The sequence below is a fragment of the Scyliorhinus canicula genome, chromosome 4, assembly GCF_902713615.1.
Source record: "Scyliorhinus canicula chromosome 4, sScyCan1.1, whole genome shotgun sequence".
In the NCBI taxonomy this organism is placed as follows: Eukaryota; Metazoa; Chordata; class Chondrichthyes; order Carcharhiniformes; family Scyliorhinidae; genus Scyliorhinus; species Scyliorhinus canicula.
The window spans coordinates 4,477,608-4,498,550 of NC_052149.1; the positions used below are offsets into that span (position 1 = coordinate 4,477,608).

Consider the following 20,943-nt stretch of genomic DNA (forward strand, 5'->3'; position numbering starts at 1 on the left):
TCAATGTAATGTCTCATCTGAAACATCTGTCCCTCCAACAGTGCAGCATTCCCTTAGTACTGCACTGTGAATACTAACCTGGATTATGGATTTGAGTCTCTGGAGTTGGGAGTTAAATCCACAACCCTCTAACACAGAGATGAGATTGCTTCACTCCGAGCCATGGCGAATAAAGAAGGCTGGTATGTTTGCCTGGTGATCTGTGGTAAAAGTGTGACTCCTTGATTTTTGCTAAATTGCAGTGTAAACAGAGAAACACTGCCGAATCTCTGCAGCAGAGAGCAATGCATCATCTGGCCACCCGACTGGTGCAGGCAGCAAGGAACTCCTGCCTGGATGCAGACCGTTTGCGGATGTACCTAATGGGCCTCCGTAAAAGGTACGAAGCAGACTGTCTCGCAGCCCGACAGTCGCCACAGGCAGATAATTGCCTGTCAGAAGAATTCAGCTCCAAACAGTAATGGAGTCGTTAATAATCTGATGTTTCAAAGCGTTGTTGTTACTTGAGAAAAGTATTGCCCATGGTTTGCTGTCAAAATAAAGGTGTTATTAATGTATAGAGTGTTCGGTGACTTGTGACAAGGGAGAGAGAGAATTAGGAATTGCCACAAGCTGCTGGCCCATTTGTGTCACTCTATTGGGAGCCTCACAAAAATGGCATCTCATCGTAACTTTGTAAAACTCACCAGGGAGGTTGCTACATTTGTGATTATCCATTAAACTTGTTAAAAAGCCAGGGCAGCTACTTAAGAACCCTTTTCAATAAGATTTATGTTCTGCTTGATTACTTAACCCTCTGCTTCAGAAGTAGAACAGTTGAAACTTGGGAGTTTCAATTCTGTAGGTAATGAATGTTTGTTGGAAATTTGAATTAGTTTTCTCAATCTTTAAACCTCATTGGTTAAGGAGGCCGACTGTTGGTCTTGACATTTACAAAGACCCCAGATACCTCGATTCCTTCACCGTGCCATCGTCGCCTCGCACTGCAAGCAAGTTGCGGGGCGAATTACATTTCAGCTGAACGATGAGGCGAGAAGTCCCAACTAACTGGGTGTGCAGCACAGGATTCTGAGCTCCACTCCTCCTGGGTCAGCGCCTTATCAGAGGCTTGATTTGGGGTAGAAACTTAATTTGTAAATGGTTCGCTTTTTGAATTTTAATATAATCTAAGATTCTGTGAAAAGTTTCTAAATGGCTGGTCTGGGGAACAATAAAACAATTGCAAAAGTTGCTGGAAATTTTGGGTTTATTGCATGTTGCAAGTGATAGAACACAGAACACGATGTAAATGCTGTAATAATGAATCGGTTCTTCTTTTTCTCTCCTGAAGGGTCGTTTTTTTTTCTTCTTTGCTCTGTTGTCCCTGTCCCCAATCTGCAGCCCAGAGAGAGGTAGGTGGGGGAGGGGGTAGGGAGATCTTTTCACCTTTTATCTTTCCAAATTCAAGTAATTCTGAAGTGATTTGGGTAGTGGCAGCAAGGATATTCCTCCAGGCAGCCGGCTGCTGGTTAGAAGGCAGTTTCTAATACACATTCTGCAGAGGTGGAGGAGCTCACAAACCTCTTGATATCTTGTCACAGGAATGTAATTCAACCAGTTTGAGATGAGAGGTTGCTGTCGAAAGTTAATATACGCCTGCAAACAGAAGCAAGGAGAGAGTATGTTATACTGGTAGCGGTATCTTACATAGACGCGATCCTTCTCTGTATTTTTCCTTTTTTATTTACTCTTCCTTCCTGCAGCTGTTTGAAATTGCCTTGATTTTAAAATGATCTCCCTTGTAACCAAATCCCTCCATGATCTCATTCTTTCCCCATCTCTGGAATCTCTTCCAGCCCCCCCGAGCCCTTTCAGATCATTGTGCCTCTCCAATTCTGGCATCTTGAGGTGTTTCAATTTTAATCATTGGTTGCCCCGAGTCCTGAAATTTTCTCCCTATACCTCTCTCTCTCTGTCTCTCCTTTTTTAAGATCCTCCTTGAAACTTCCTCCTTGACCAAGCTGTTTGTTATCGGCCCGACTGCAACCTTCTGTAATTTGGTCTGATTTATACTCCTGTGTAAATGGCACCTTTTACCACGTTAAAGGCGCTACATGCATGCAACCTTTTAGAACATAGAACAGTACAGCACAGAACAGGCCCTTCGGCCCTCGATGTTGTGCCGAGCAATGATCACCCTACTTAACCCACGTAACCCGTATACCCGTAACCCAACAATCCCCCCATTAACCTTACACTACGGGCAATTTAGCATTGCCAATCCACCTAACCCGCACATCTTTGGACTGTGGGAGGAAACCGGAGCACCCGGAGGAAACCCACGCACACACGGGGAGGACGTGCAGACTCCACACAGACAGTGACCCAGCCGGGAATCGAACCTTTTGTTCACCTATGCTGGAGGAATGGTTCTGAGACGCTGGATATTCTCTGGATATTTAAACCACAAAACTTTACCAAAGTCACCAGTCAGCTCACTCATCAGCGGCAGCATGGCAAGGCTCCCACCCCATTCTTCACCTGATACCAAGATTACTCTCTCTCTCTGTAACTGGGTCTCTCTCCGCCGCCCCCGCCGTCTCCATGATTTCCCCCTATCAATGTGCCTATACCATAAGGATTGCAGTGATTTAAGGTAGTGGCTCAGTGTCTCCTCAAGGACAGTCACAAGGTGCTTGGCCACAGATCCCTGAAGGCGGCAGGACTGGCAAATAGGGTAGTTAAAAGGCATAGGGGACACTTGACTTTATCAGTCATGGCATAGATTATAATAGCAGGGAGGTTCTGTAGGCCACAGCTGGAGTGCTGTGTGCAGTCAGAAAGGATGTGATTGCACTAGAAAGGAGGAGATACACCAGGATGCTGCTTGAGATGGAGCTGAGAGGCTGGATAAGCTCGAGGTGTTTTCATCAGAGCAGAGTGAGGACCTGATTGAGGTGTATAAGATTATGAGGGGCAAGGACAGGGTGGATAGAAAACAGCTGTTCCTCTTAGTTGAAGGGTCGGTAACAAGGTGAAAGACCTTCGAGGTTTAGAGGGCGGTGGGAATCTGGAATGCGCTGCCTGGGAGGGGAGCTGAGGCAGGAAACAATCTTTGGGTGAGCACTTGAAATATCAAAACATTTAAGGCCAAGTGCTGGGAAATGGGATTAGAGTAATTTTATTGGTGTAGGCTTGATGGGCTGGAGGGCCTCTTCTACACTGTATGACTCTATTCTGCAGTCCGTGTTGGACAGTCAATGCTGGCCTTGTGGTTATCCAATGAACAAATACAAGTTTTGCGTCCTCTCCCGATGTGTACCTCCATTCCCCCCCCTTCCTCCTTGGGTAATAATATCAGGGATGAGGGACTTGCGTTATGTGAGAGATTAGAGAAGCTGGCGTTGCTCTCCCTCAAAGAGTGGCAGTTAAGAGGAGATTAAATAAATGTCTTCAAAATGTTGAAGGGTTTAGTTCGATAAGCTGGAGAGTGAACTGTTTTTCTGATAAGCATATCATTAACCAGAGGTCACTGATTTAGAAAAAAACTAAAACGTGAGCACAAAGAACTGGAGGAGATTGAGAAAAAAACGCAGGATGGTTAGGATGTGGATCACCCTCCCTGAGAGGGTGGAGGAGCTTTCAGAAGGTATTTGGACATGTACGAAGACGACTAATTTGCAGAGTTACAGGGTGGGGGGAGTGCTGGGGTGCGGAACTAAATTGGACTGAGCCAGTACAGCATGAGGGGTTAAATTGCCTTCGAAACGGAATGCTTCCAAATTTCCAAATTCATCAATAGGAACTGAGATTCTACTATCAAATCTGAACCTTGGAGAATTTAGCCCCGGTTTCCTCTCGCTCCTCGCTGGAAAGGACTGCTCTAATCCGTCCCGGATTGGGAATCCTGGTCACAAGAAGGGCCAGTGCCACGTTCCCTTCAACACAGACTGTGCGGTGTCTCCAGAAAAAGATAGGTTGGAACGTCCTATCTGGGTCCTTATTCTCCCTTAGTTTCGCACAATTCGATCAATACCTGCCCCCTCCACCTACCCACCCCTCTCTTTTGACAGAAGCTCCAGAATTGCCCGGCCATTCTCCACGTGCACAGGAGAAAAGCCATCAGGCAAGAAACAACAACAGGAACTTACATTTATGTAGTGCTTCCAACATAGTTAAACATTCCAACATGTTTAGCCAGAGCACTCTCACGCAAACTTTGACAGAAGGAGATAGTAAAATGACAGGCAACCAAAAGCTTGGTAAAAGAGGTAGGCTTTAATAAATGTCTTCCAGGAGCAGCGAGAGAGTTATGGGAGAGAACTCCAGAGTTTGGGAGCCAGGCATCTGCAGGCATGCCTGCCAATGGGGGAACGATGAAAATTGGCCGTTGTGAGAATTGGAGGAGCCCAGAGATTTTGGTGATTATAAGGCTGGAAGAGCTTACAAAGACGGAGCGTAAGCAAGGCCTTTGGACTGTAAAAAAGCAAAGAGATTAACTCCAAACAAAAAAATGAGTCTCTGGAAATCTTGCACGGCCGCCAGCAGAACGTACCTTAATCTGTGAGACATTTATTCGATACGTCACTCTAACGCATAAACTGAGACACAGTTTTGCCTCCTCTATTATTTGCGTTGACTCAAGGTCATGCACCCTTGCTATTGATGTTGGATAGAAGAGAATGATGAGGATTGTGGACATGGGACTTTCCTCCCTCTCCAATATCCCATACTGGAGTAAAATCTTCAGAATGTCTGACTGCCTGTTTTGAGCTACAAAGTGTAAGGGGGTCACTCCGCACAGTGGGTTTGGATTATACACCGGTGTAAAGGTTCTGCAATGTAAACAGGAAATTCAGAAACCCATTTAATAGCGGCATGTTAAAAGTAGCTTCTACTATCGTTTATTATTTGCTTTATAATCTTTTTTAAATTACACGTTATTTGGGCAGCACGGTAGCACAAGTGGTTAGCACTGTCTCTTCACAGCGCCAGGGTCCCAGGTTTGATTCCCGGCTTGGGTCACTGTCTGTGCGGAGTCTGCACGTTCCCCCCGTGTCTGCGTGGGTTTCCTCCGGGTGCTCCGGTTTCCTCCCACAGGCCAAAGATGTGCAGGTTAGGTGGACTTGCCATGATAAATTGCACTTAGTGTCCAAAAAGGTTAGGAGGGATTATTGGGTTATGGGAATAGGGTGGAAGTGAGGGCTTAAGTGGGTCGGTGCAGACGCAATGGGCCGAATGGCCTCCTTCTGCACTGTATGTTCTATGTTCAAACGCGCAGGATCCAAATGAACATTTATGCAAAGGTTATTGAATGTTAGGATGGTTCTTGCATTTACAAGCGACGCCATTTATTGTAATTTTGAAAACCAAGTAAAAAAAGGGTGGAGGGGGGGGGGGAATTATCTGCGGCACAATTTAATTATGCAAGTTTCAATCTTGGATTTATTTGAATTCCTGAAATACAGACATGAGAACACCCGGAGCTTACTGAGTAGACTGGGACTATGATCTCATTGAATGGCGGAGCAGGCTCGAGGGTCCAGATGGCCCACTCCTGCTCCTAGTTCTTATGTTTGACAATAAATAACAGGAATAAGTTGCATTCTAAAGCACATTTTAGAGCATAATATCCCATGGCACTTTAGAGTGGAGAATGGCGCACAAACGTGACACTAAACCATAAAAGGAGGTATTCATGTAGGTGCTTAATCAAAAAGGTGGGTTTTAAAGAGAACCTTAAGGGAGGGCAGAGAGATTTAGGGAGGAAATTCTGCAACTTGAATTCAAAGTGGCAATTCATGAGGTGGGATTCTCCGTCCCCCCAGCCCCGTTTTCCTGCAGTGTGCCCCCCGCCGGCAGCAGGATTCTCCGTCCCCCCAGCCCCGTTTTCCTGCACAGTGCGCTTCCACCTGCAGCGGGATTCTCCGTTCCCGCCAGCCCCGTTTTCCTGCACTGTGTTCCCCCCGCTGGCAGCGGGATTCTCCGTTCCCAGCAGCCCCGTTTTCCTGCACAGTGCGCTTCCACCTCCAGCGGGATTCTCCGTTCCCGCCAGCCCCGTTTTCCTGCACTGTGTTCCCCTCGCCGGCAGCGGGATTCTCCGTTCCCGCCAGCCCCGTTTTCCTGCACTGTGTTCCCCCCGCTGGCAGCGGGATTCTCCGTTCCCGCCAGCCCTGTTTTCCTGCACTGTGTTCCCCCGCCGGCAGCGGGATTCTCCGTTCCCGCCAGCCCCGTTTTCCTGCACTGTGTTCCCCTCGCCGGCAGCGGGATTCTCCGTTCCCAGCAGCCCTGTTTTCCTGCACTGTGTTCCCCCGCCGGCAGCGGGATTCTCCGTTCCCGCCAGCCCTGTTTTCCTGCACAGTGCGCTTCCACCTCCAGCAGGATTCTCCGTCCCCCCAGCCCCGTTTTCCTGCACAGTGCGCTTCCACCTCCAGCAGGATTCTCCGTCCCCCCAGCCCCGTTTTCCTGCACAGTGCGCTTCCACCTCCAGCAGGATTCTCCGTTCCCAGCAGCCCTGTTTTCCTGCACAGTGCGCTTCCACCTCCAGCAGGATTCTCCGTTCCCAGCAGCCCCGTTTTCCTGCACAGTGCGCTTCCACCTCCAGCGGGATTCTCCGTTCCCACAGCCACCCAACGGGTTTTCCCATTGTGGCCACACCACGCCGGCCGACCCGGAGAATCCCGCCCACAGTGAATGCCGTATGGATTTGCTTTTGAAGTCACAGCAATTATTGTCATTGTAAAAGGGTGAAACGGCCGGCATGTTTCTCAAATTCTCCTCCGAATTTCTGACCAGAGCTTATTACAGTTGGAGCAACGAGGATGTTTGAGGTGGAACTCCATTGTTGCTTTGAATGGCAGCATTAAGTCAGTCTTGCTGCTTCATTGGAAAGGTTTGGTAGGGAGAAGCTATTTCCACTTGTGAGGGTGACCAGAAATAGGAGTTCTAAAAATAAAATTCTCACCAATAAATCCTACAGTGAATTCAAGAGAAATATCGAATCCCTACAATGCAGGAGGCAGGCATTCAACCCATCGAGTCTGCACCCACCCTCCGGAGGAGCACTCTACCCAGGCCCATGCCCCGCCCTATCCCCGTAACCACACTGAGCCTTTTCTTTTGACACTGAAGATCAATTTAGCTTGACCAATCCAGCTGACCTGCACATCTTTGGACTGTGGGAGGAAACCAGAGCACCCGGAGGAAACCCACGCACACAGGGGGAGAACTTGCAAACTCCACACCTAAGGTTGGAATTGAACCGGGGTCCCTGGCGCTGTGAGGCAGCAGTGCTAACCAATGTGTTGTCTTTATCTGTCTTTTAAATACCTCTATCTAGAAAGTGGTGGGGTTATGGAGCTTGCCACCACAGAGTGGATGAGAGAAATAACAGATGCATTTCAAGGGTTTAGACAGAGTAAATAAGGAGAAATTGTTTTCAATGACAGCTGAATTGGCAACCAGAGGACACAGGCTTAAGGTGATTGGCAAAAGGATCAGAGGCAACATGAAGAATCACGGTTTATGCAGGGATAAAAATGTTATCGAATGCGATACCTGAAAGGGTGGTGGAAGCAGGTTCGGGAATAACTTCCAAAGGGAATTGAATAAATATTTCTAAAGGAAAAATATTGGAGAACTATGTGGAAAGAGCAGGGGAGGAATGGATTTGGTAGCTCTTTCAGAAAGCCAACACGATGGGCTGGCACATTGTGGCCCCCTCTGCTGTATCATTCTGTGATTTGCTTTTAAAGAGTGCTGGGAGAGGAAGAGCCCGCGGAGACTATATGACTTCCTGAACTTGCAGTGTGTCAGCTGTGCAGCAGGGACGTTCTGGCTGGGCCTGCAAGAACGTGTTGGGAGAACTCCCAGCTGTGCAGCAGGGACGTTCTGGCTGGGCCTGCAAGAACGTGTTGGGAGAACTCCCAGCTGTGCAGCAGGAACGTTCTGTCTGGGTCTGCAAGAACGTGTTGGGAGAACTCTCAGTTGGGCAAAGGTATTCCAGCTAGAGACAGGCTGTCTGGAAGTGAAAAGGAACAACTACGTTCTCAGCCTCAGAATAAACAGCAAATTCAGTCTCTCATTGTGGGGTTTAATTGTGTTTGGAATTGTTCCAGTAGTGGGTATTTCTTTGTCGCAATGTTCCAAGCTCTTTATCACAAATACAACCACAGCCAATATTTTTTTTTGTGTGCAAAACTCAGGTTTTCAATAAAATAACAGCAACTTGCATTCATGTAGCACCTTTATCAAAAGGAAATGAAGTACCTCGCAGGAGTGTAATTAACTATTATGCAGTAAAATATTATTAAATTATACTCCACATTAACTGATCCCCATTTATCCTTTCAAGTGGATGCAAAAGATCCCATTATTTCCCCCAAAAAAGATCAGGAGAGCTCTCACTTTCTCTCTCCCCCCCCCCCCCCCCCCCCCCCCCCCCCCCCCCCCGGACATGACCAATACTTATCCCCTCAACCCCCACCACTAAAATCAGGTTATCTGGCCATGACTGCATTGCTATTTGTGGGATCTTCCTTTATGCACAATTGCTGCATTTCCTCCATTACAGCAGCGGCTGCCTCCAATAAAGGACATAATTGGCTATAACGCACTTTGAGATGTTGTTAAAGATGCAAATAAAACGGTGGCGCAGGTGGTTAGCCCTGCTGCCTCTTGACACCGTGGTCCCAGGTTCGATCCCGGCTCTGGGTCACTGTCCGTGTGGAGTTTGCACATTCTTTCCGTGTTTGCGTGGGTTTTCGCCCCCACAGCCCAAAGATGTGCAGGGTAGGTGGTTTGGCCAAGCTAAATTGCCCCTTATTGGGAAAAAATGAATTGTGTACTCCAAATTAAAAATAAATGCATGTCTTTTCAAATAAAGGAAAGACCAGATTCGACATTCTAAAGCACAATCAGATGTCGATTGTTGAATGAGAATTTGCACACAGACTTTCCACAATTCCCAATAAATTACCTCCAGATCAATGCTAGTTGGTTTCCCCTATCTCCTAGATAGCTGGCGGTTCTCTCCAGTAGTTTTTGCACCAAGGGGGGGCTGACTTTTCGGGCAAACAGCCAGTACAGGATGGTGTTGATGCAGATCTCTGTGAACTCCAAGTAGAAGCTGAGGCACCTCTTGTCGCGGGGCCAGTGGACGAAAGCGATGTAATCGGAGAGGAGGGAATCGAAACCCGGCGCGTCGACGTGGCGAAGGACATGCGACAAGGTGTGGTAAATGAGTGGCTCCCAGTTGCGATACACCGGACCCAGTATCCTCTTGACTGCCACTTTCTCCAGCAGCTCCCCAAACACTGTCTGTCGCACTTCCAGCCCGTTACAGCACCTTTCAGCGTCGTCAGACATGCCCCTCCAGGACACACACACAAAGCACGGTTTTGGCACCGAGTCTCCTCTCACTGAAAGCACAGGGCTCCTCTGACTTTATACAAAGCCTCAAACCAACTGTGACATCTTCCTTTGTGACATGAACTGGATTTTGACATCGGGTGACATCACAAAATGTCCTAAAACCAGAAAGCACCTCAAACTCATGAATGCATTTGATCGGGTAGATGAAGGGAAATATTTCCACTTGTGAGAGACCTGAAAGTTAAAGCCTTTACCCGTACCAGCCTCCCCGGACAGGTGCCGGAATGTGGCGACTAGGGGCTTTTCACAGTAACTTCATTGAAGCCTACTCGTGACAATAAGCAATTTTCTTTTCATTTCATTTCAAGATCATCACTAATAAATCCAATAGTGAATGCAGGAAAAAAAACTCTTCGCATAGGAAGTGGTGAGAAGATAAAACTCACTCAGAAGTAGCTGAGGTGGATAGTATTTCAGGGGAAGGTAGTTTGTACATGAAAGAGAAAAGAATAGGAGGAAATTCTAATGGGGTTTGATGAAGGATGGGGAGGATGCTTGGGTGGAACATTAACCTCAGCGCGGGTCACTTAGGCCGAAGGGGTTTATGCACTGAATTGTTCATAGTTCCTTTTCATGGTGGACAGACAGTTTCTATGGATTGGGTTTCTAATATCTACCTTTCCTTGCTGTGCATCCCTCTCACTTTAGAGCAGCACTTTTCAAAAGCAGCGGTTTAAATCAATTTTTCAGGACATTTTTCTCATATTGGGAAGGGCAGATATATCATAACACCATGAACTGTTGTGCAGTAACTTTTTAATGTGGCACCAAAAGAAAGGTCTTTTGGAAATCCACATATACTACATCTGCTGGCTCCCTGCATCCATCCTGCTTGTCATATTCTCAAAGAACCTCAAGAAATTTGTCAAACATTATTTCTGTTTCACAAAACCGTGTTGTCACTGTCTGATCGTATTATAATTTTCTAAATGTCTTGCTACTCACTCATTAATAATGGATTCTAGTGTTTTCCCAACGACAGAAGTTAAGACTACCTGGCCTTTAATTTCTTGCTTTCTGTCTCCCTCCTTTCTGGAATAGAGGTATTAATTTGAATTTTTCCACTGGGACCTTTCCAGAATCTAGGGAATTTTGGAAGATCCACTATCTCTGTAGCCACTTCCTTTATTATAATAATAAGCTTTTATTGTCAAAAGTATGAAGTTACTGTGAAAAGCCCCTAGTTGCCACATTCTGGCGCCTGTTCAGGTAAGCTGGTACGGGAATTGAACCCGCGCTGCTGGCCTTGTTCTGCATCACAAACCAACTGTCTAGCCCACTGAGCTAATAGCAGGATACAAAGACCCCAGGATGCAGGCTATCAGGTCCAAGGGACCTCAGCCGTTAATCCAAATGAGTTTTCTCTAATGTTTCTCTAGTGGGCGTGGCCATGTTGCGCCCCTCCCTCCCTTTTGCTTCTTGAATTTTTTTTACTGTTCTCAGGATGCTTTCTGTGCCTTCAACCGTGAATGCTTGTTCAAAGTCTGCCAATTCCCTCATTCCCATTTTTAATTTCCCAGGTTCATAATTTCAAGAACCAACACTTACTTTCGCAACTCTCATTTTACATACTTTTGTAGAAGCTTTTACGGTCTGTTTATATGTTCTTGTAAGTTTTCTCTCATATGCCAATTTCCCAAAGTTGCCCTTTGCTGGTTTCTAAACTTTTCACAATCTTCTGGGCTACTACTAATCTTTGCAGAATTGTACATTTGATGCCATCCTTAACTTCCTGTGTTAGCCATGGTGCATCCTTCTTGTGGAGTCTTTCTCACTGAATATATCGTCGTTGAGATGTCTGCCAATGCTTCTTTAACCTATTTTTGATTCCACTTTTGCCATCTAGGTCTTCTTTCGCTTGTAATTGTCTTTTAGGTTTAAGACATTATTTTCAAACCTAAACTCACCCTCAAACCCTCAATCACTTTTATCGAGAGGATCCTTTATGATGAGATAATTCATTAATAATATAATAATCTTTATTGTCACAAGTAGGCTTACATTGACACCGCAATGAAGTTACTGTGAAAATCCCCTAGTCGCCACCTTCCAGCACCTGTTCGGGTACACAGAGGGAGAATTCAGAATGTTGAATTCACCCAACAAGCATGTCTTTCGGGACTTGTGCGAGGAAACCGGAGCACCCGGAGGAAACCCACGCAGACATGGGGAGAATGTGCAGACTCCACACAGACAGTGACCCAAGCCGGGAATCGAACCTGGGACCCTGGAGCTGTGAAGTTGCAGTGCTAACCACTGCGCTACCATGCCACCCATGGTGCCCACTTGAGGCATTCAAGAAGGCATTTGATGATTAGTTGAATAAAAACACTACAGGGGTAGGGGGGAAAGGCACTAAGTCATGATGCTCTTGGATATGGTCCATTGATGGGGAAGTGGCCTCCGACACGTGGTCTCATTACACGTTACAAGATCTAAAACAGCTTCTTCCCCGCTGTTACCAGACTCCTAAATGACCCTCTTATTGGCTGACCTGATTGACACTGCACCCCTGTATGCTTCACCTGAATCTGGTGTTACGTAGTTACATTGTGTACCTTCTGTTGCCCTATTATTTAATTTATTTTCATATACTTAATGGTCTGTTTGAGCTGCTCACAGAAAAATACTTTTTACTGTACCTCGGTACACATGACAATAAACTCAAATCCAAATCCAACCTGTTCTAAGAAACTGTCCGACATACTATGAATGCATCTTACAGGATATACACCTGCTAATTTGATTCATCCAATCTATCCGATTGAAATCTTCCACGATTATTATATACATATGAATTAGGAGCAGGAGTCAGCTTCTTGACCCCTCAAAACTGCTCTGCCAATCAATCAGACATGCCTGATTGGATGGCTTTTATTTAAAGGGGCAATTTAGCATGGCCAACCCACCTACCATGCACGTCTTTGGGTTGTGGGGGTGACACTGATGCAGACATGGGGAGAATGTACAAACTCCACGCGGACCGTAACCCAGGGCCGGGATTGATCACGGGTCCTCAGCGCCGTGTGGCAGCAGTGCTAACCTCTGTGCCGCCCAGCCGATTGGATTTTAACCTCAACCCCACTTTCCTACCTACCCCCACTGACATTTCATCCCTTTACCGTTCCTTTCTTAAAAGCCACTTTATTGAATTATAGATGTCCTACAGTATAGCTGCTGTCAGGAGGTCTATAAACCACTCCCACCAGTGACTTTCCTTTGCTCTTTAGTCTCCACCCAAACTGATTTTATATTTTGATCCTCCAATCTCTCTGTACTGTACTGATATCATCCTTTATTAACAGAGCCACCCCACTTCCTTTTCCTTTCTTCCTGTCCTGAAATATCAAATACCCCTTGAATATTCAAGTCAAAGCCCTGGTTACCTTGCAGTCATGTCTCTGTAATGGCTATAACCATACTCATCTATTTCTATCTGTGCTATCAATTCATCAATCTTTTTATGAATGCTGTGTGCATTTAGATAAAGAGCCTTTAATTCTGCCTTGTCACTATTTTTACCCACTCTGATATTTGCTGGTTCTTTCTAATTACCCGTATTGTTACACTGCCTTGTCCTTCTTAACATTCAAAATCTTCCCCTGTGTGAACCCTCCCTGCATTATTTAGTGTAAAACCCTCGCTACAGCCAGAGCTAAAAAAACATCAGTATACTGGTCCCAGTTCAAACCAGATGAAGGCTGTCCCAAGGATTGGGCTCCCTCTATCACCAGTACCACTGCCAGTGCATCACAAATAAAAATCTATTTCTCCCACAGCAATCTTGAATTAGTATTTGTGTTCCTCAGACTAGTGTCCTAGGCCCAAATATCTTCAGCTTCACCAATGATCTTCCTTCCATCATAAGGTCAGAAGTGGGGATGTTCACTGATGACTGCACAACGTTCATCACCATTCACGCGTCCTCAGATGCTGAAACAGTCCATGTTAAAATGCAACTAGACCTGGACAATATCAAGGTTTGGGCAGAGTAGGGGCAAGTTATATTCGTGCCACACAAGTACCAGGTAATGACCATCTACAATAGAGGAGCTAACCATTGCCCCTTGACATTCAATGGCATTACCATCGCTAAACCCCCCCACAATCAACATCCTGGGGGTTACCATTGACCAGAAACAGAACTGGACCCAGCCGTATAAATACTGTGTCTACAACAGCAGGTCTCAGTGATTAACTCCCCTCCAAAGCCTGTCCACCATCTACAAGGCACAAGTCAGGAGTGTAATGGAATACTCTCCACTTGCCTGGATGAGTGCAGCTCCAACAACACTCAAGAAGCTCCACACCATCCAGGACAAAGCAACCCCGCTTGATTTGCACTCCTTCCATAAATAGAATATAGAATTTACAGTGCAGAAGGAGGCCATTCAGCCCATCAAGGCCTCACGGTAGCATGGTGGTTAGCATCAATGCTTCACAGCTCCAGGGTCCCAGGTTCGATTCCCGGCTGGGTCACTGTCTGTGTGGAGTCTGCACGTCCTCCCCGTGTGTGCGTGGGTTTCCTTCGGGTGCTCCGGTTTCCTCTCACAGTCCAAAGATGTGCGGGTTAGGTGGATTGGCCATGCTAAATTGCCCATAGTGTAAGGTTAATGGGATTGTTGGGTTACGGGTATACGGGTTACGTGGGTTTGAGTAGGGTGATCATTGCTCGGCACAACATCGAGGGCCGAAGGGCCTGTTCTGTGCTGTACTGTTCTATGTTCTAAGTCTGCACCGGCCCTTGGAAAGAGCACCCTACCTAAGCCCACAACCCCACCTTATCCCCGTAACCCAACCCAACCTTTTTGGACACTAAGGGCAATTTAGTATGGCCAATCCACCTAACCTGCACATTTTTGGTCTTCCGCAAACATTCAATATTTCCACCACCGATAAACAGTGGCAGCCGTGTGTACCATCTACAAGATGCACAGCAGTAACTCACCAAGGCTCCTTTGGCAGCACCTTCTGATTTTACAACTGCTACCATCTAGAAGGATGAGGGGAGCAGACACATGGGTATACCAATTCTTGACGCTATCCTGACTTGGCACTATATTGCCATTCCTTCACTGTCCCCTGGTCAAAATAATAATAATAATAGTCTTTATTGACACAAGTAGGCTCACATTAACACTGCAATGAAGTTACTGTGAAAAGCCCCTAGTCACCAAATTCCGTGCCTGTTCGGGTACACAGAGGGAGAATTCAGAATGTCTAATTCAGCTAACAGCACGTCTTTTGGGACTTGTGGGAGGAAACCGGAGCACTTGGAGGAAACGCACACAGACACGGGGAGAATGCGCGGACTCCGCACAGACAGTGACCCAAGCCTGGAATCAAACCTGGGACCCTGGCGCTGTGAAGCAACATTGCGAACCACTGTGCTACCGTTCCGCCCCAAATTGCAGGTATGGCTGCCATGTGTCACCAAATTCCAATAGCTGCAGCTACAACACATGACCCACCCCGCCATCCTTATTGTGTTTAATTAGGTTTCAAGTTTAGAAATATCACTCCATTGTTGTCTGCAGTTATACTAGGTGCTTGAACAAGTTAAATGGTGAATTTAATTCACCAAGCTTCCAAGTTGGTCACACCGTGTAGCACTTCAGCCTCATCACACCCTCTACGATAACAAAACCTGTCGACTTTTATAGAGGCTTGATGACTCACACCCAAGTTGCAACTTCTAATTCAATTTCCTGCTACAACATCTTAAACCTTTCCACCTTCAGCCGATTGATAAATTATCAGGAAATTTCTGTTAACTCGACTCCGTAACTAGCTTGCAGTTTAACATATACATTCTGGAATCATAGAATTCCCTACAGTGCAGTCGACCATTTGGCCCATCGTGTCTACACCAGCCCTCTGAAAGAGCAGCCTACCTAGCCCCACTCCACCTATCCTATTCCCGTACCCCATCTATATCTTTGGACACTAAGGGCAATTTATCATGACCAATCCACTTGCACATCTTTGGAGTGTGAGAGGAAACCGGAGCACCCGGAGGAAACCCACACAGCCACAGGAGAACGTGCAGACTCCACACAGACAATCACCCAAGGCCAGAATCGAACCTGGGACCCTGAAGCTGTGAAGCAGCAGTGATAAACACTGTGCCATCGTGCCAGTCAATCAGAGTCTGACTACTATCTAAATTGTAGCTTGAGAAACACCTAAAAGAGATTCCCACCTGTATCAAACTGCCAAGTTTCCTGTGCTCAGTGCCTCCGGCCTGAATTGATCTCAGCTTAGCTGCTGTCGGGCCTCACGGTAGCATGGTGGTTAGACTCAATGCTTCACAGCTCCAGGGTCCCAGGTTCGATTCCCGGCTGGGTCACTGTCTGTGCGGAGTCTGCACGTCCTCCCCGTGTGTGTGTGGGTTTCCTCCGGTTTCCTCCCACAGTCCAAAGATGTGCGGGTTAGGTGGATTGGCCATGCAGTTATACTAGGTGCTTGAACAAGTTAAATGGTGAATTTAATTCACCAAGCTTCCAAGTTGGTCACACCGTGTAGCACTTCAGCCTCATCACACCCTCTACGATAACAAAACCTGTCGACTTTTATAGAGGCTTGATGACTCACACCCAAGTTGCAACTTCTAATTCAATTTCCTGCTACAACATTTCTGTTAACTCAACTCCGTAGTGTAAGGTTAATGGGGGGATTGTTGGGTTACGGGTATATGGGTTACGTGGGTTTAAGTAGGGTGATCATTGCTCGGCACAACATCGAGGGCCGAAGGGCCTGTTCTGTGCTGTACTGTTCTATTAACACCAGGTTAAAGTCCAACAGGTTTGATTCAAACACGAGCTTTCGGAGCGCAGCTCCTTCAGGAGCTGCGCTCCGAAAGCTCGTGTTTGAATCAAACCTGTTGGACTTTAACCTGGTGTTGTAAGACTTCTTATTGTTAATAAGTGGGAAGTGAAGCCACAGCAAGGCCTGTGATCAGTTGACTGGCTGTCCCAGGGACCACAAATGGGGTGTTTTCTGCAATTCCAGCACCGGGAGGCAGCACCGTCATTGCCATGTCAGGGTGGGGTTGCCGGACGCTGTCTAGCCTCCCCCTCGGGGAGCCAAGCTGCCAAGCCCAGCCCAACCAGCTACAGTCTGGAGGTGGGGGTTAAGGGGGTTCTCAGATCCCAGGGCCGGGTTTATTCTGTTGCACCATGCTGGCTATAAAAGCATCGATTTGGAGCTGGAACAGTCTCTGGATGTCCCTCTGGTGCTGCCGGAGGTCGGTCGGCGGCTTGTAGCTCTGGACCATCTGGTGGAGGAGGCGAGCCCTCTCCCGTTTCGACGTCACCACCCGGACACGGCCACTCTCCTTGGGTCCCACCATCGCCATGGGCATGTCAACAGCCAGCTGGCGCCGCCACTGTGAGCTCCTCCTCGGGGCTCTGGGGCTACTCCAGATACAGCCCACCTCTCCCGGACACCTGGCCAAATCCTTCTGCCCCAAGTCTCTGGCAGAACAGAAACGAGGAACAGGGGGCAAGACCTGGGATGAATGGGAAGGAGATGAGCAGCTCCTGATCATTGGAGGCCTGAGCACTGCTGCCTGCCTGGTTAACGTGGAGGCAGAACTGGCATGGGGAGGTGACTGGTGTCCTTTCTCTCTGTCTGCAAGGTGGTCACTTACTGCAACACAGGAGCCATTGATTGTTCCCCCCTCCCTGGTCAAGGACTCCAGGGATCTGCTGCAATCGACAGACAGTTTGAGTTATGATTTTGTGCTTGGGCCATCCTCCCTCTCTTTAGGACCATCGCTAACTGAGTTACAAGGGGCATCAGTGCTGCTGGCCAGTAATGTTCTCTCCCCAGAGTTTGCCCTGAACTCAAAGCTTTTACACCAGCCCCTGCTCGATTTCTGAAGACTGTTGCAGTCAGGAAGCAAGGGAGCCCTGTCCTGTGCAGACACCAGAGAACCTGCCGAGGGTCCCCTGCTGAATTCTAACCCCTTCGCTTCGAGGCCCAATCTTTCCTCCCTCCAGGACTGTCGATTCAGACTGGGGTGGGCTTTGTTTCCAATGCTTTGCCACCCATCTCTTCCTCTTCCAGTCACCCTGCCCGCTGGTGTCCAGTCCTCGAGACTGGGATGTCTCTCAGCATCGAAGCCATCTCTTGGGGTCTCACACACACTGTGTGGGAGGGCACGGTTTAGCGGGCTGTCCACTTTGTTGATTCCACTGGGCACCTTGCTGCATTTGGCCATTCCTGATGTTTCTGGGAGAAGGGGCTTTGATGCCGAATCCTCAGCTGGTGGAGGTCTGGGCAGCACCCTGTCCAGTTCCTGATGGCCTCCTCCATCCTTCAGACCACTAGTCCCTCTGCCAGGCTCCCCCTGAGGGGATCTGCCTGCTGCCTCCCTGTGGCCAGTTGCAGGGGGCACACTGTGGCCAGCGATGGCCTGGGTGACCCAGAGCCCCCTCCTCACCCTCTCCATCTGCCTGTCGATCAGCTGCAAGGACTGCACCCGTGCGCTCTCGATCATCTCAATCTGCAGCTGGCATTTCCTCCTCTCCTTGCTGTTCCTCATGTGAGCTTGCAGCAGCCTCTCGCCCGCACTGCCTCTGCCACCCATGGGCAATCATGCCAACACCACACCAAGTCTGCTTGCAGCCCCCCCGGACCACCCTCCTGCCCCTTCCTCCCTCAAGCTGAAACTCCGCAGCTCCCAGACCTTGGCAGACACCCGACTTGGAAATGCGCTCAGAGGCTGCTGGCTGTCAGAATGATTAACTCTTTCAGCACCTTGGGGGATGAAGGACGGAGGCTCGGGAAGGAAAATACCGGCATTGTTAACAACAGTCTGAATCATGCGTTGCATTTGCATTGTCTATATTGATCAGCAAAAAATACTGTTGGATTGCTCCACCTTGCCAATTGAAATTGACAAGATGTTGCAATTGCACTCTGACTGACCCGCAGGAGTTGATGTGCCACCTTCTCCCCCCCCTGTCGGGGCTGAGGACAAGCCCGCTGTCCGTAGATAGGGCCTTTTCCCTGCCCTGGTGCATTATGGGAATACTAACCGCCATCGCTGTCTTTGTTAAACCAACCCCTGGCTCCTGCAAACCCACCATTGGGAACCCTTGGGGGAAACAGGAGGAAAGGAGGATTTGGAGGAAGTTTCAAAGCCGTGGCTCCTTCACCCACACAGCCACTGCACAATCTCCCTCTGAATGAGAGGGCATCTCATGGAAACCTAAAAAAAATGATAATAATCTTTATTGTCACAAGTGGGCTTACATTAACACTGCAATGAAGTTACTGTGAAAATCCCCGAGTCGCCACGCGCCTGAGGGAGAATTCAGAACGTTCAATTCACCTAACAAGCACGTCTTTCGGGAATCCTGGCAGGATTAGACAGGGTAGATGCAGGAAGGATGTTCCCGATGGTGGGGGGTGTCCAGAACCAGGGGGTCACAGTCTGAGGATACGGGGTGGACCATTTAGGACTGAGGAGATTGTTGAGAGGGGCGGCGAAGAAACAACTAAAAGAAGCAAAGAGGGAGGATGAAATTTCTTCACCCAGAGAGTGACGAGCTTGTGGAATTCATTACCACAGGAGGTAGTTGAGGCCAAAACATTGTATGTTTCTGAGAAGCAGTTAGATATAGCACTTGGGGTGAAGGGGATCAAAGGATATGGGGGGGGGGGGGGAGGTGGGATCAGGGTATTGATTGGATGATCAGCCATGATCATGAATGGCGGCACCATCTTGTATGTCTATTTTTAAAAACAAGCCTTATTTAAAATCCAATAAGTCCGTACATAATTCAGGGTTTGCTCCATGGCACCGTATAAATAGTGTAGTTACAAGAGCAGCTCAGAGACTATGGCGAGTAACCCACCTTCTGACTCCCCAAAGCCTGTCCACCATCTACAAGGCACACGGCAGCAGTGTGATGGAATGCTCTCGCCTTGCCTGGATGAGTACAGCTCCAACAACACTCAAGAGGCTCAACACCATCTACATTGGTCCATGTGACTATTAATTCTTGCCTGCATTATTGTTTCTAGAGTTTCCCCACTAATGAATTTAAACTGACTGACCTGTACTTGCTGGACTCATCCTTGTTTGCACAAGTGTACAATGTTTGCAATTCTCCAGGCTTCTAAGTCCACCCCTAGTCAAAGGAAGACTGGAAAACTATGGCCACTGCCTCTGCTATTTCCACGCTCACTTGCCTCAATATCCTTGGATGTATTTCATCCGTTCCCAGTACCTTGTCAAATGGCTTATTCAATACCTCCTCCTCGTCCAATTTAAACCCATCTAGTGTCAGAATTACCATCTCTTTCACCATGGTCTACGTTGCATCAGCTTCCTTGATAAAGACAGATGCAAAGTATTCATTTAACACCTCAGCTATTTCCCCTGCCTCAATGTGTGAATCCCCATTTAGATCCTAATCTGCCCCACTCTCCCTTTGATCATCCTTTTACTGTTTATTTGGCGAGAGAAGACTTTGGGATTCCCCTTTATGTTCGCTGCCAGTCTCTTTTCATCCTCCCTCTTTGCATATTTTATTTGTTTCTTCACCTCCCCTCTGCACAATCTATCTTTAGCCTTGTTCCCAATTATATTTTCTACCCGGCACCTGTCAAGAGGACACATTTCCTTCTTTATCTTGAGATCTACCTCTTTTGAAATCCAGGGAGTTCTGGATTTATTTTTCCTTAAAATAAAAATGAAAATAAATTTTTTTGGCAACCACAAGACAAAACCAAATTTAAGAATGGAGTAAAGGCGTAAACATACCTGAGGATGAAAAATGTGGTGGAGGACACTGTGCCGGAGTCATACCAGGTGATGTTTAACACAGAGTTCAGCAGCACAGCGCAAGCCAGTGACTGACAAGATGGAAGGTTGCCATCAAGAGGGAAAATAATGTTGATCAAGAACCTAACAATCCAATGGTGTGAAAGGTAATTTGCATTTACTCCTTTCTGGACATACATTCAGGGTTAAGTGTTTTCCATTCATCTCCCTTCATCCTTGAGTGACTTTGAAGTGGTCAGCTGTGAAACTAACAGAAAGCACTTAACTCTGTTTGGAGTGGTCCAGGAGTTGTCAATTAAAGCTTGATGTTTATAAACATTGCAGTTAATTTCTCAGCTGGACACTTCAAAGTTACTCAACCATGAAGGGAGATGAATGGAGCAATGCTGACAGTTGAGTGTGCGTGGAAGCTGTCAATCATAGCCTAGTAATGTCAACATAAAGATAAATTAATGAACCTCTTGCAGACCAAAGGCCGGGGGGGGGGGGGGGGGGGGTTTAAACCAGCTGATTGATTTTCTCTTTCCAGGTGCTCTTTCCTCTGTCTGAGCCACCAGGTGTATTGCCCAGGTGAGTGTTCAAGCAGTGATTTTTTTTTCACTGCCTCTCTGGATTGCTCTCTAGCCTCTTGTTGGGGGCTTCCTGACAGGAATCTCTCTTCTCGTGGTATTTCTTCTGGGGGATTCCAGACCGCGGTCGTTCCTCGGGGGGGAGGGGTTGGGGGGGGGAGGTGG

General features: G+C 47.5%; 2 protein-coding genes across 3 annotated transcripts in view; one reads left to right on the plus strand and one right to left on the minus strand.

Moving 5' to 3' along the window:
* The window catches only part of msh4 (mutS homolog 4), a 122,382-nt gene extending 121,152 nt beyond the window's left edge, over positions 1-1,230 (plus strand). The window contains exon 20 of the mRNA XM_038793416.1: positions 243-1,230. Coding sequence (XP_038649344.1) covers positions 243-461 — 219 coding nt within the window. The 3' untranslated portion in view covers positions 462-1,230. The remainder of the gene's footprint in view (positions 1-242) is intronic.
* LOC119964315 (ankyrin repeat and SOCS box protein 17-like) lies at positions 1,229-17,231 on the minus strand. 2 transcript variants are annotated; one of them, XM_038793604.1, is made up of 3 exons: positions 8,957-9,424; positions 4,535-4,814; positions 1,229-1,635 (listed from the first exon to the last, which is right to left on the minus strand). In XM_038793604.1, the coding sequence occupies exons 1-3, from the start codon at positions 9,343-9,345 to the stop codon at positions 1,429-1,431; spliced, it is 876 nt and encodes a 291-aa protein (XP_038649532.1). In that variant the 5' UTR covers positions 9,346-9,424; the 3' UTR covers positions 1,229-1,428. The 2 variants fall into 2 exon arrangements, 1 of the variants encoding a protein (XP_038649532.1); XR_005460286.1 differs by lacking the exons at positions 4,535-4,814; positions 8,957-9,424 and adding an exon at positions 17,063-17,231 and having other exon boundaries at positions 1,451-1,635.
* Positions 17,232-20,943: the final 3,712 nt, after the last annotated feature.

Excerpts from the sequence above, each read along its gene's own strand:
- LOC119964315 (XM_038793604.1), bottom strand. The coding sequence starts at position 9,345 with ATGTCTGACGACGCTGAAAGGTGCTGTAACGGGCTGGAAGTGCGACAG. Across the intron at positions 4,815-8,956 it reads CAACTAGCATTGATCTGGAG|AACCTTTACACCGGTGTATA; the intron begins GTAATTTATTGG and ends TTTACATTGCAG. Across the intron at positions 1,636-4,534 it reads TAAATGTCTCACAGATTAAG|GCGTATATTAACTTTCGACA; the intron begins GTACGTTCTGCT and ends TTCTGTTTGCAG.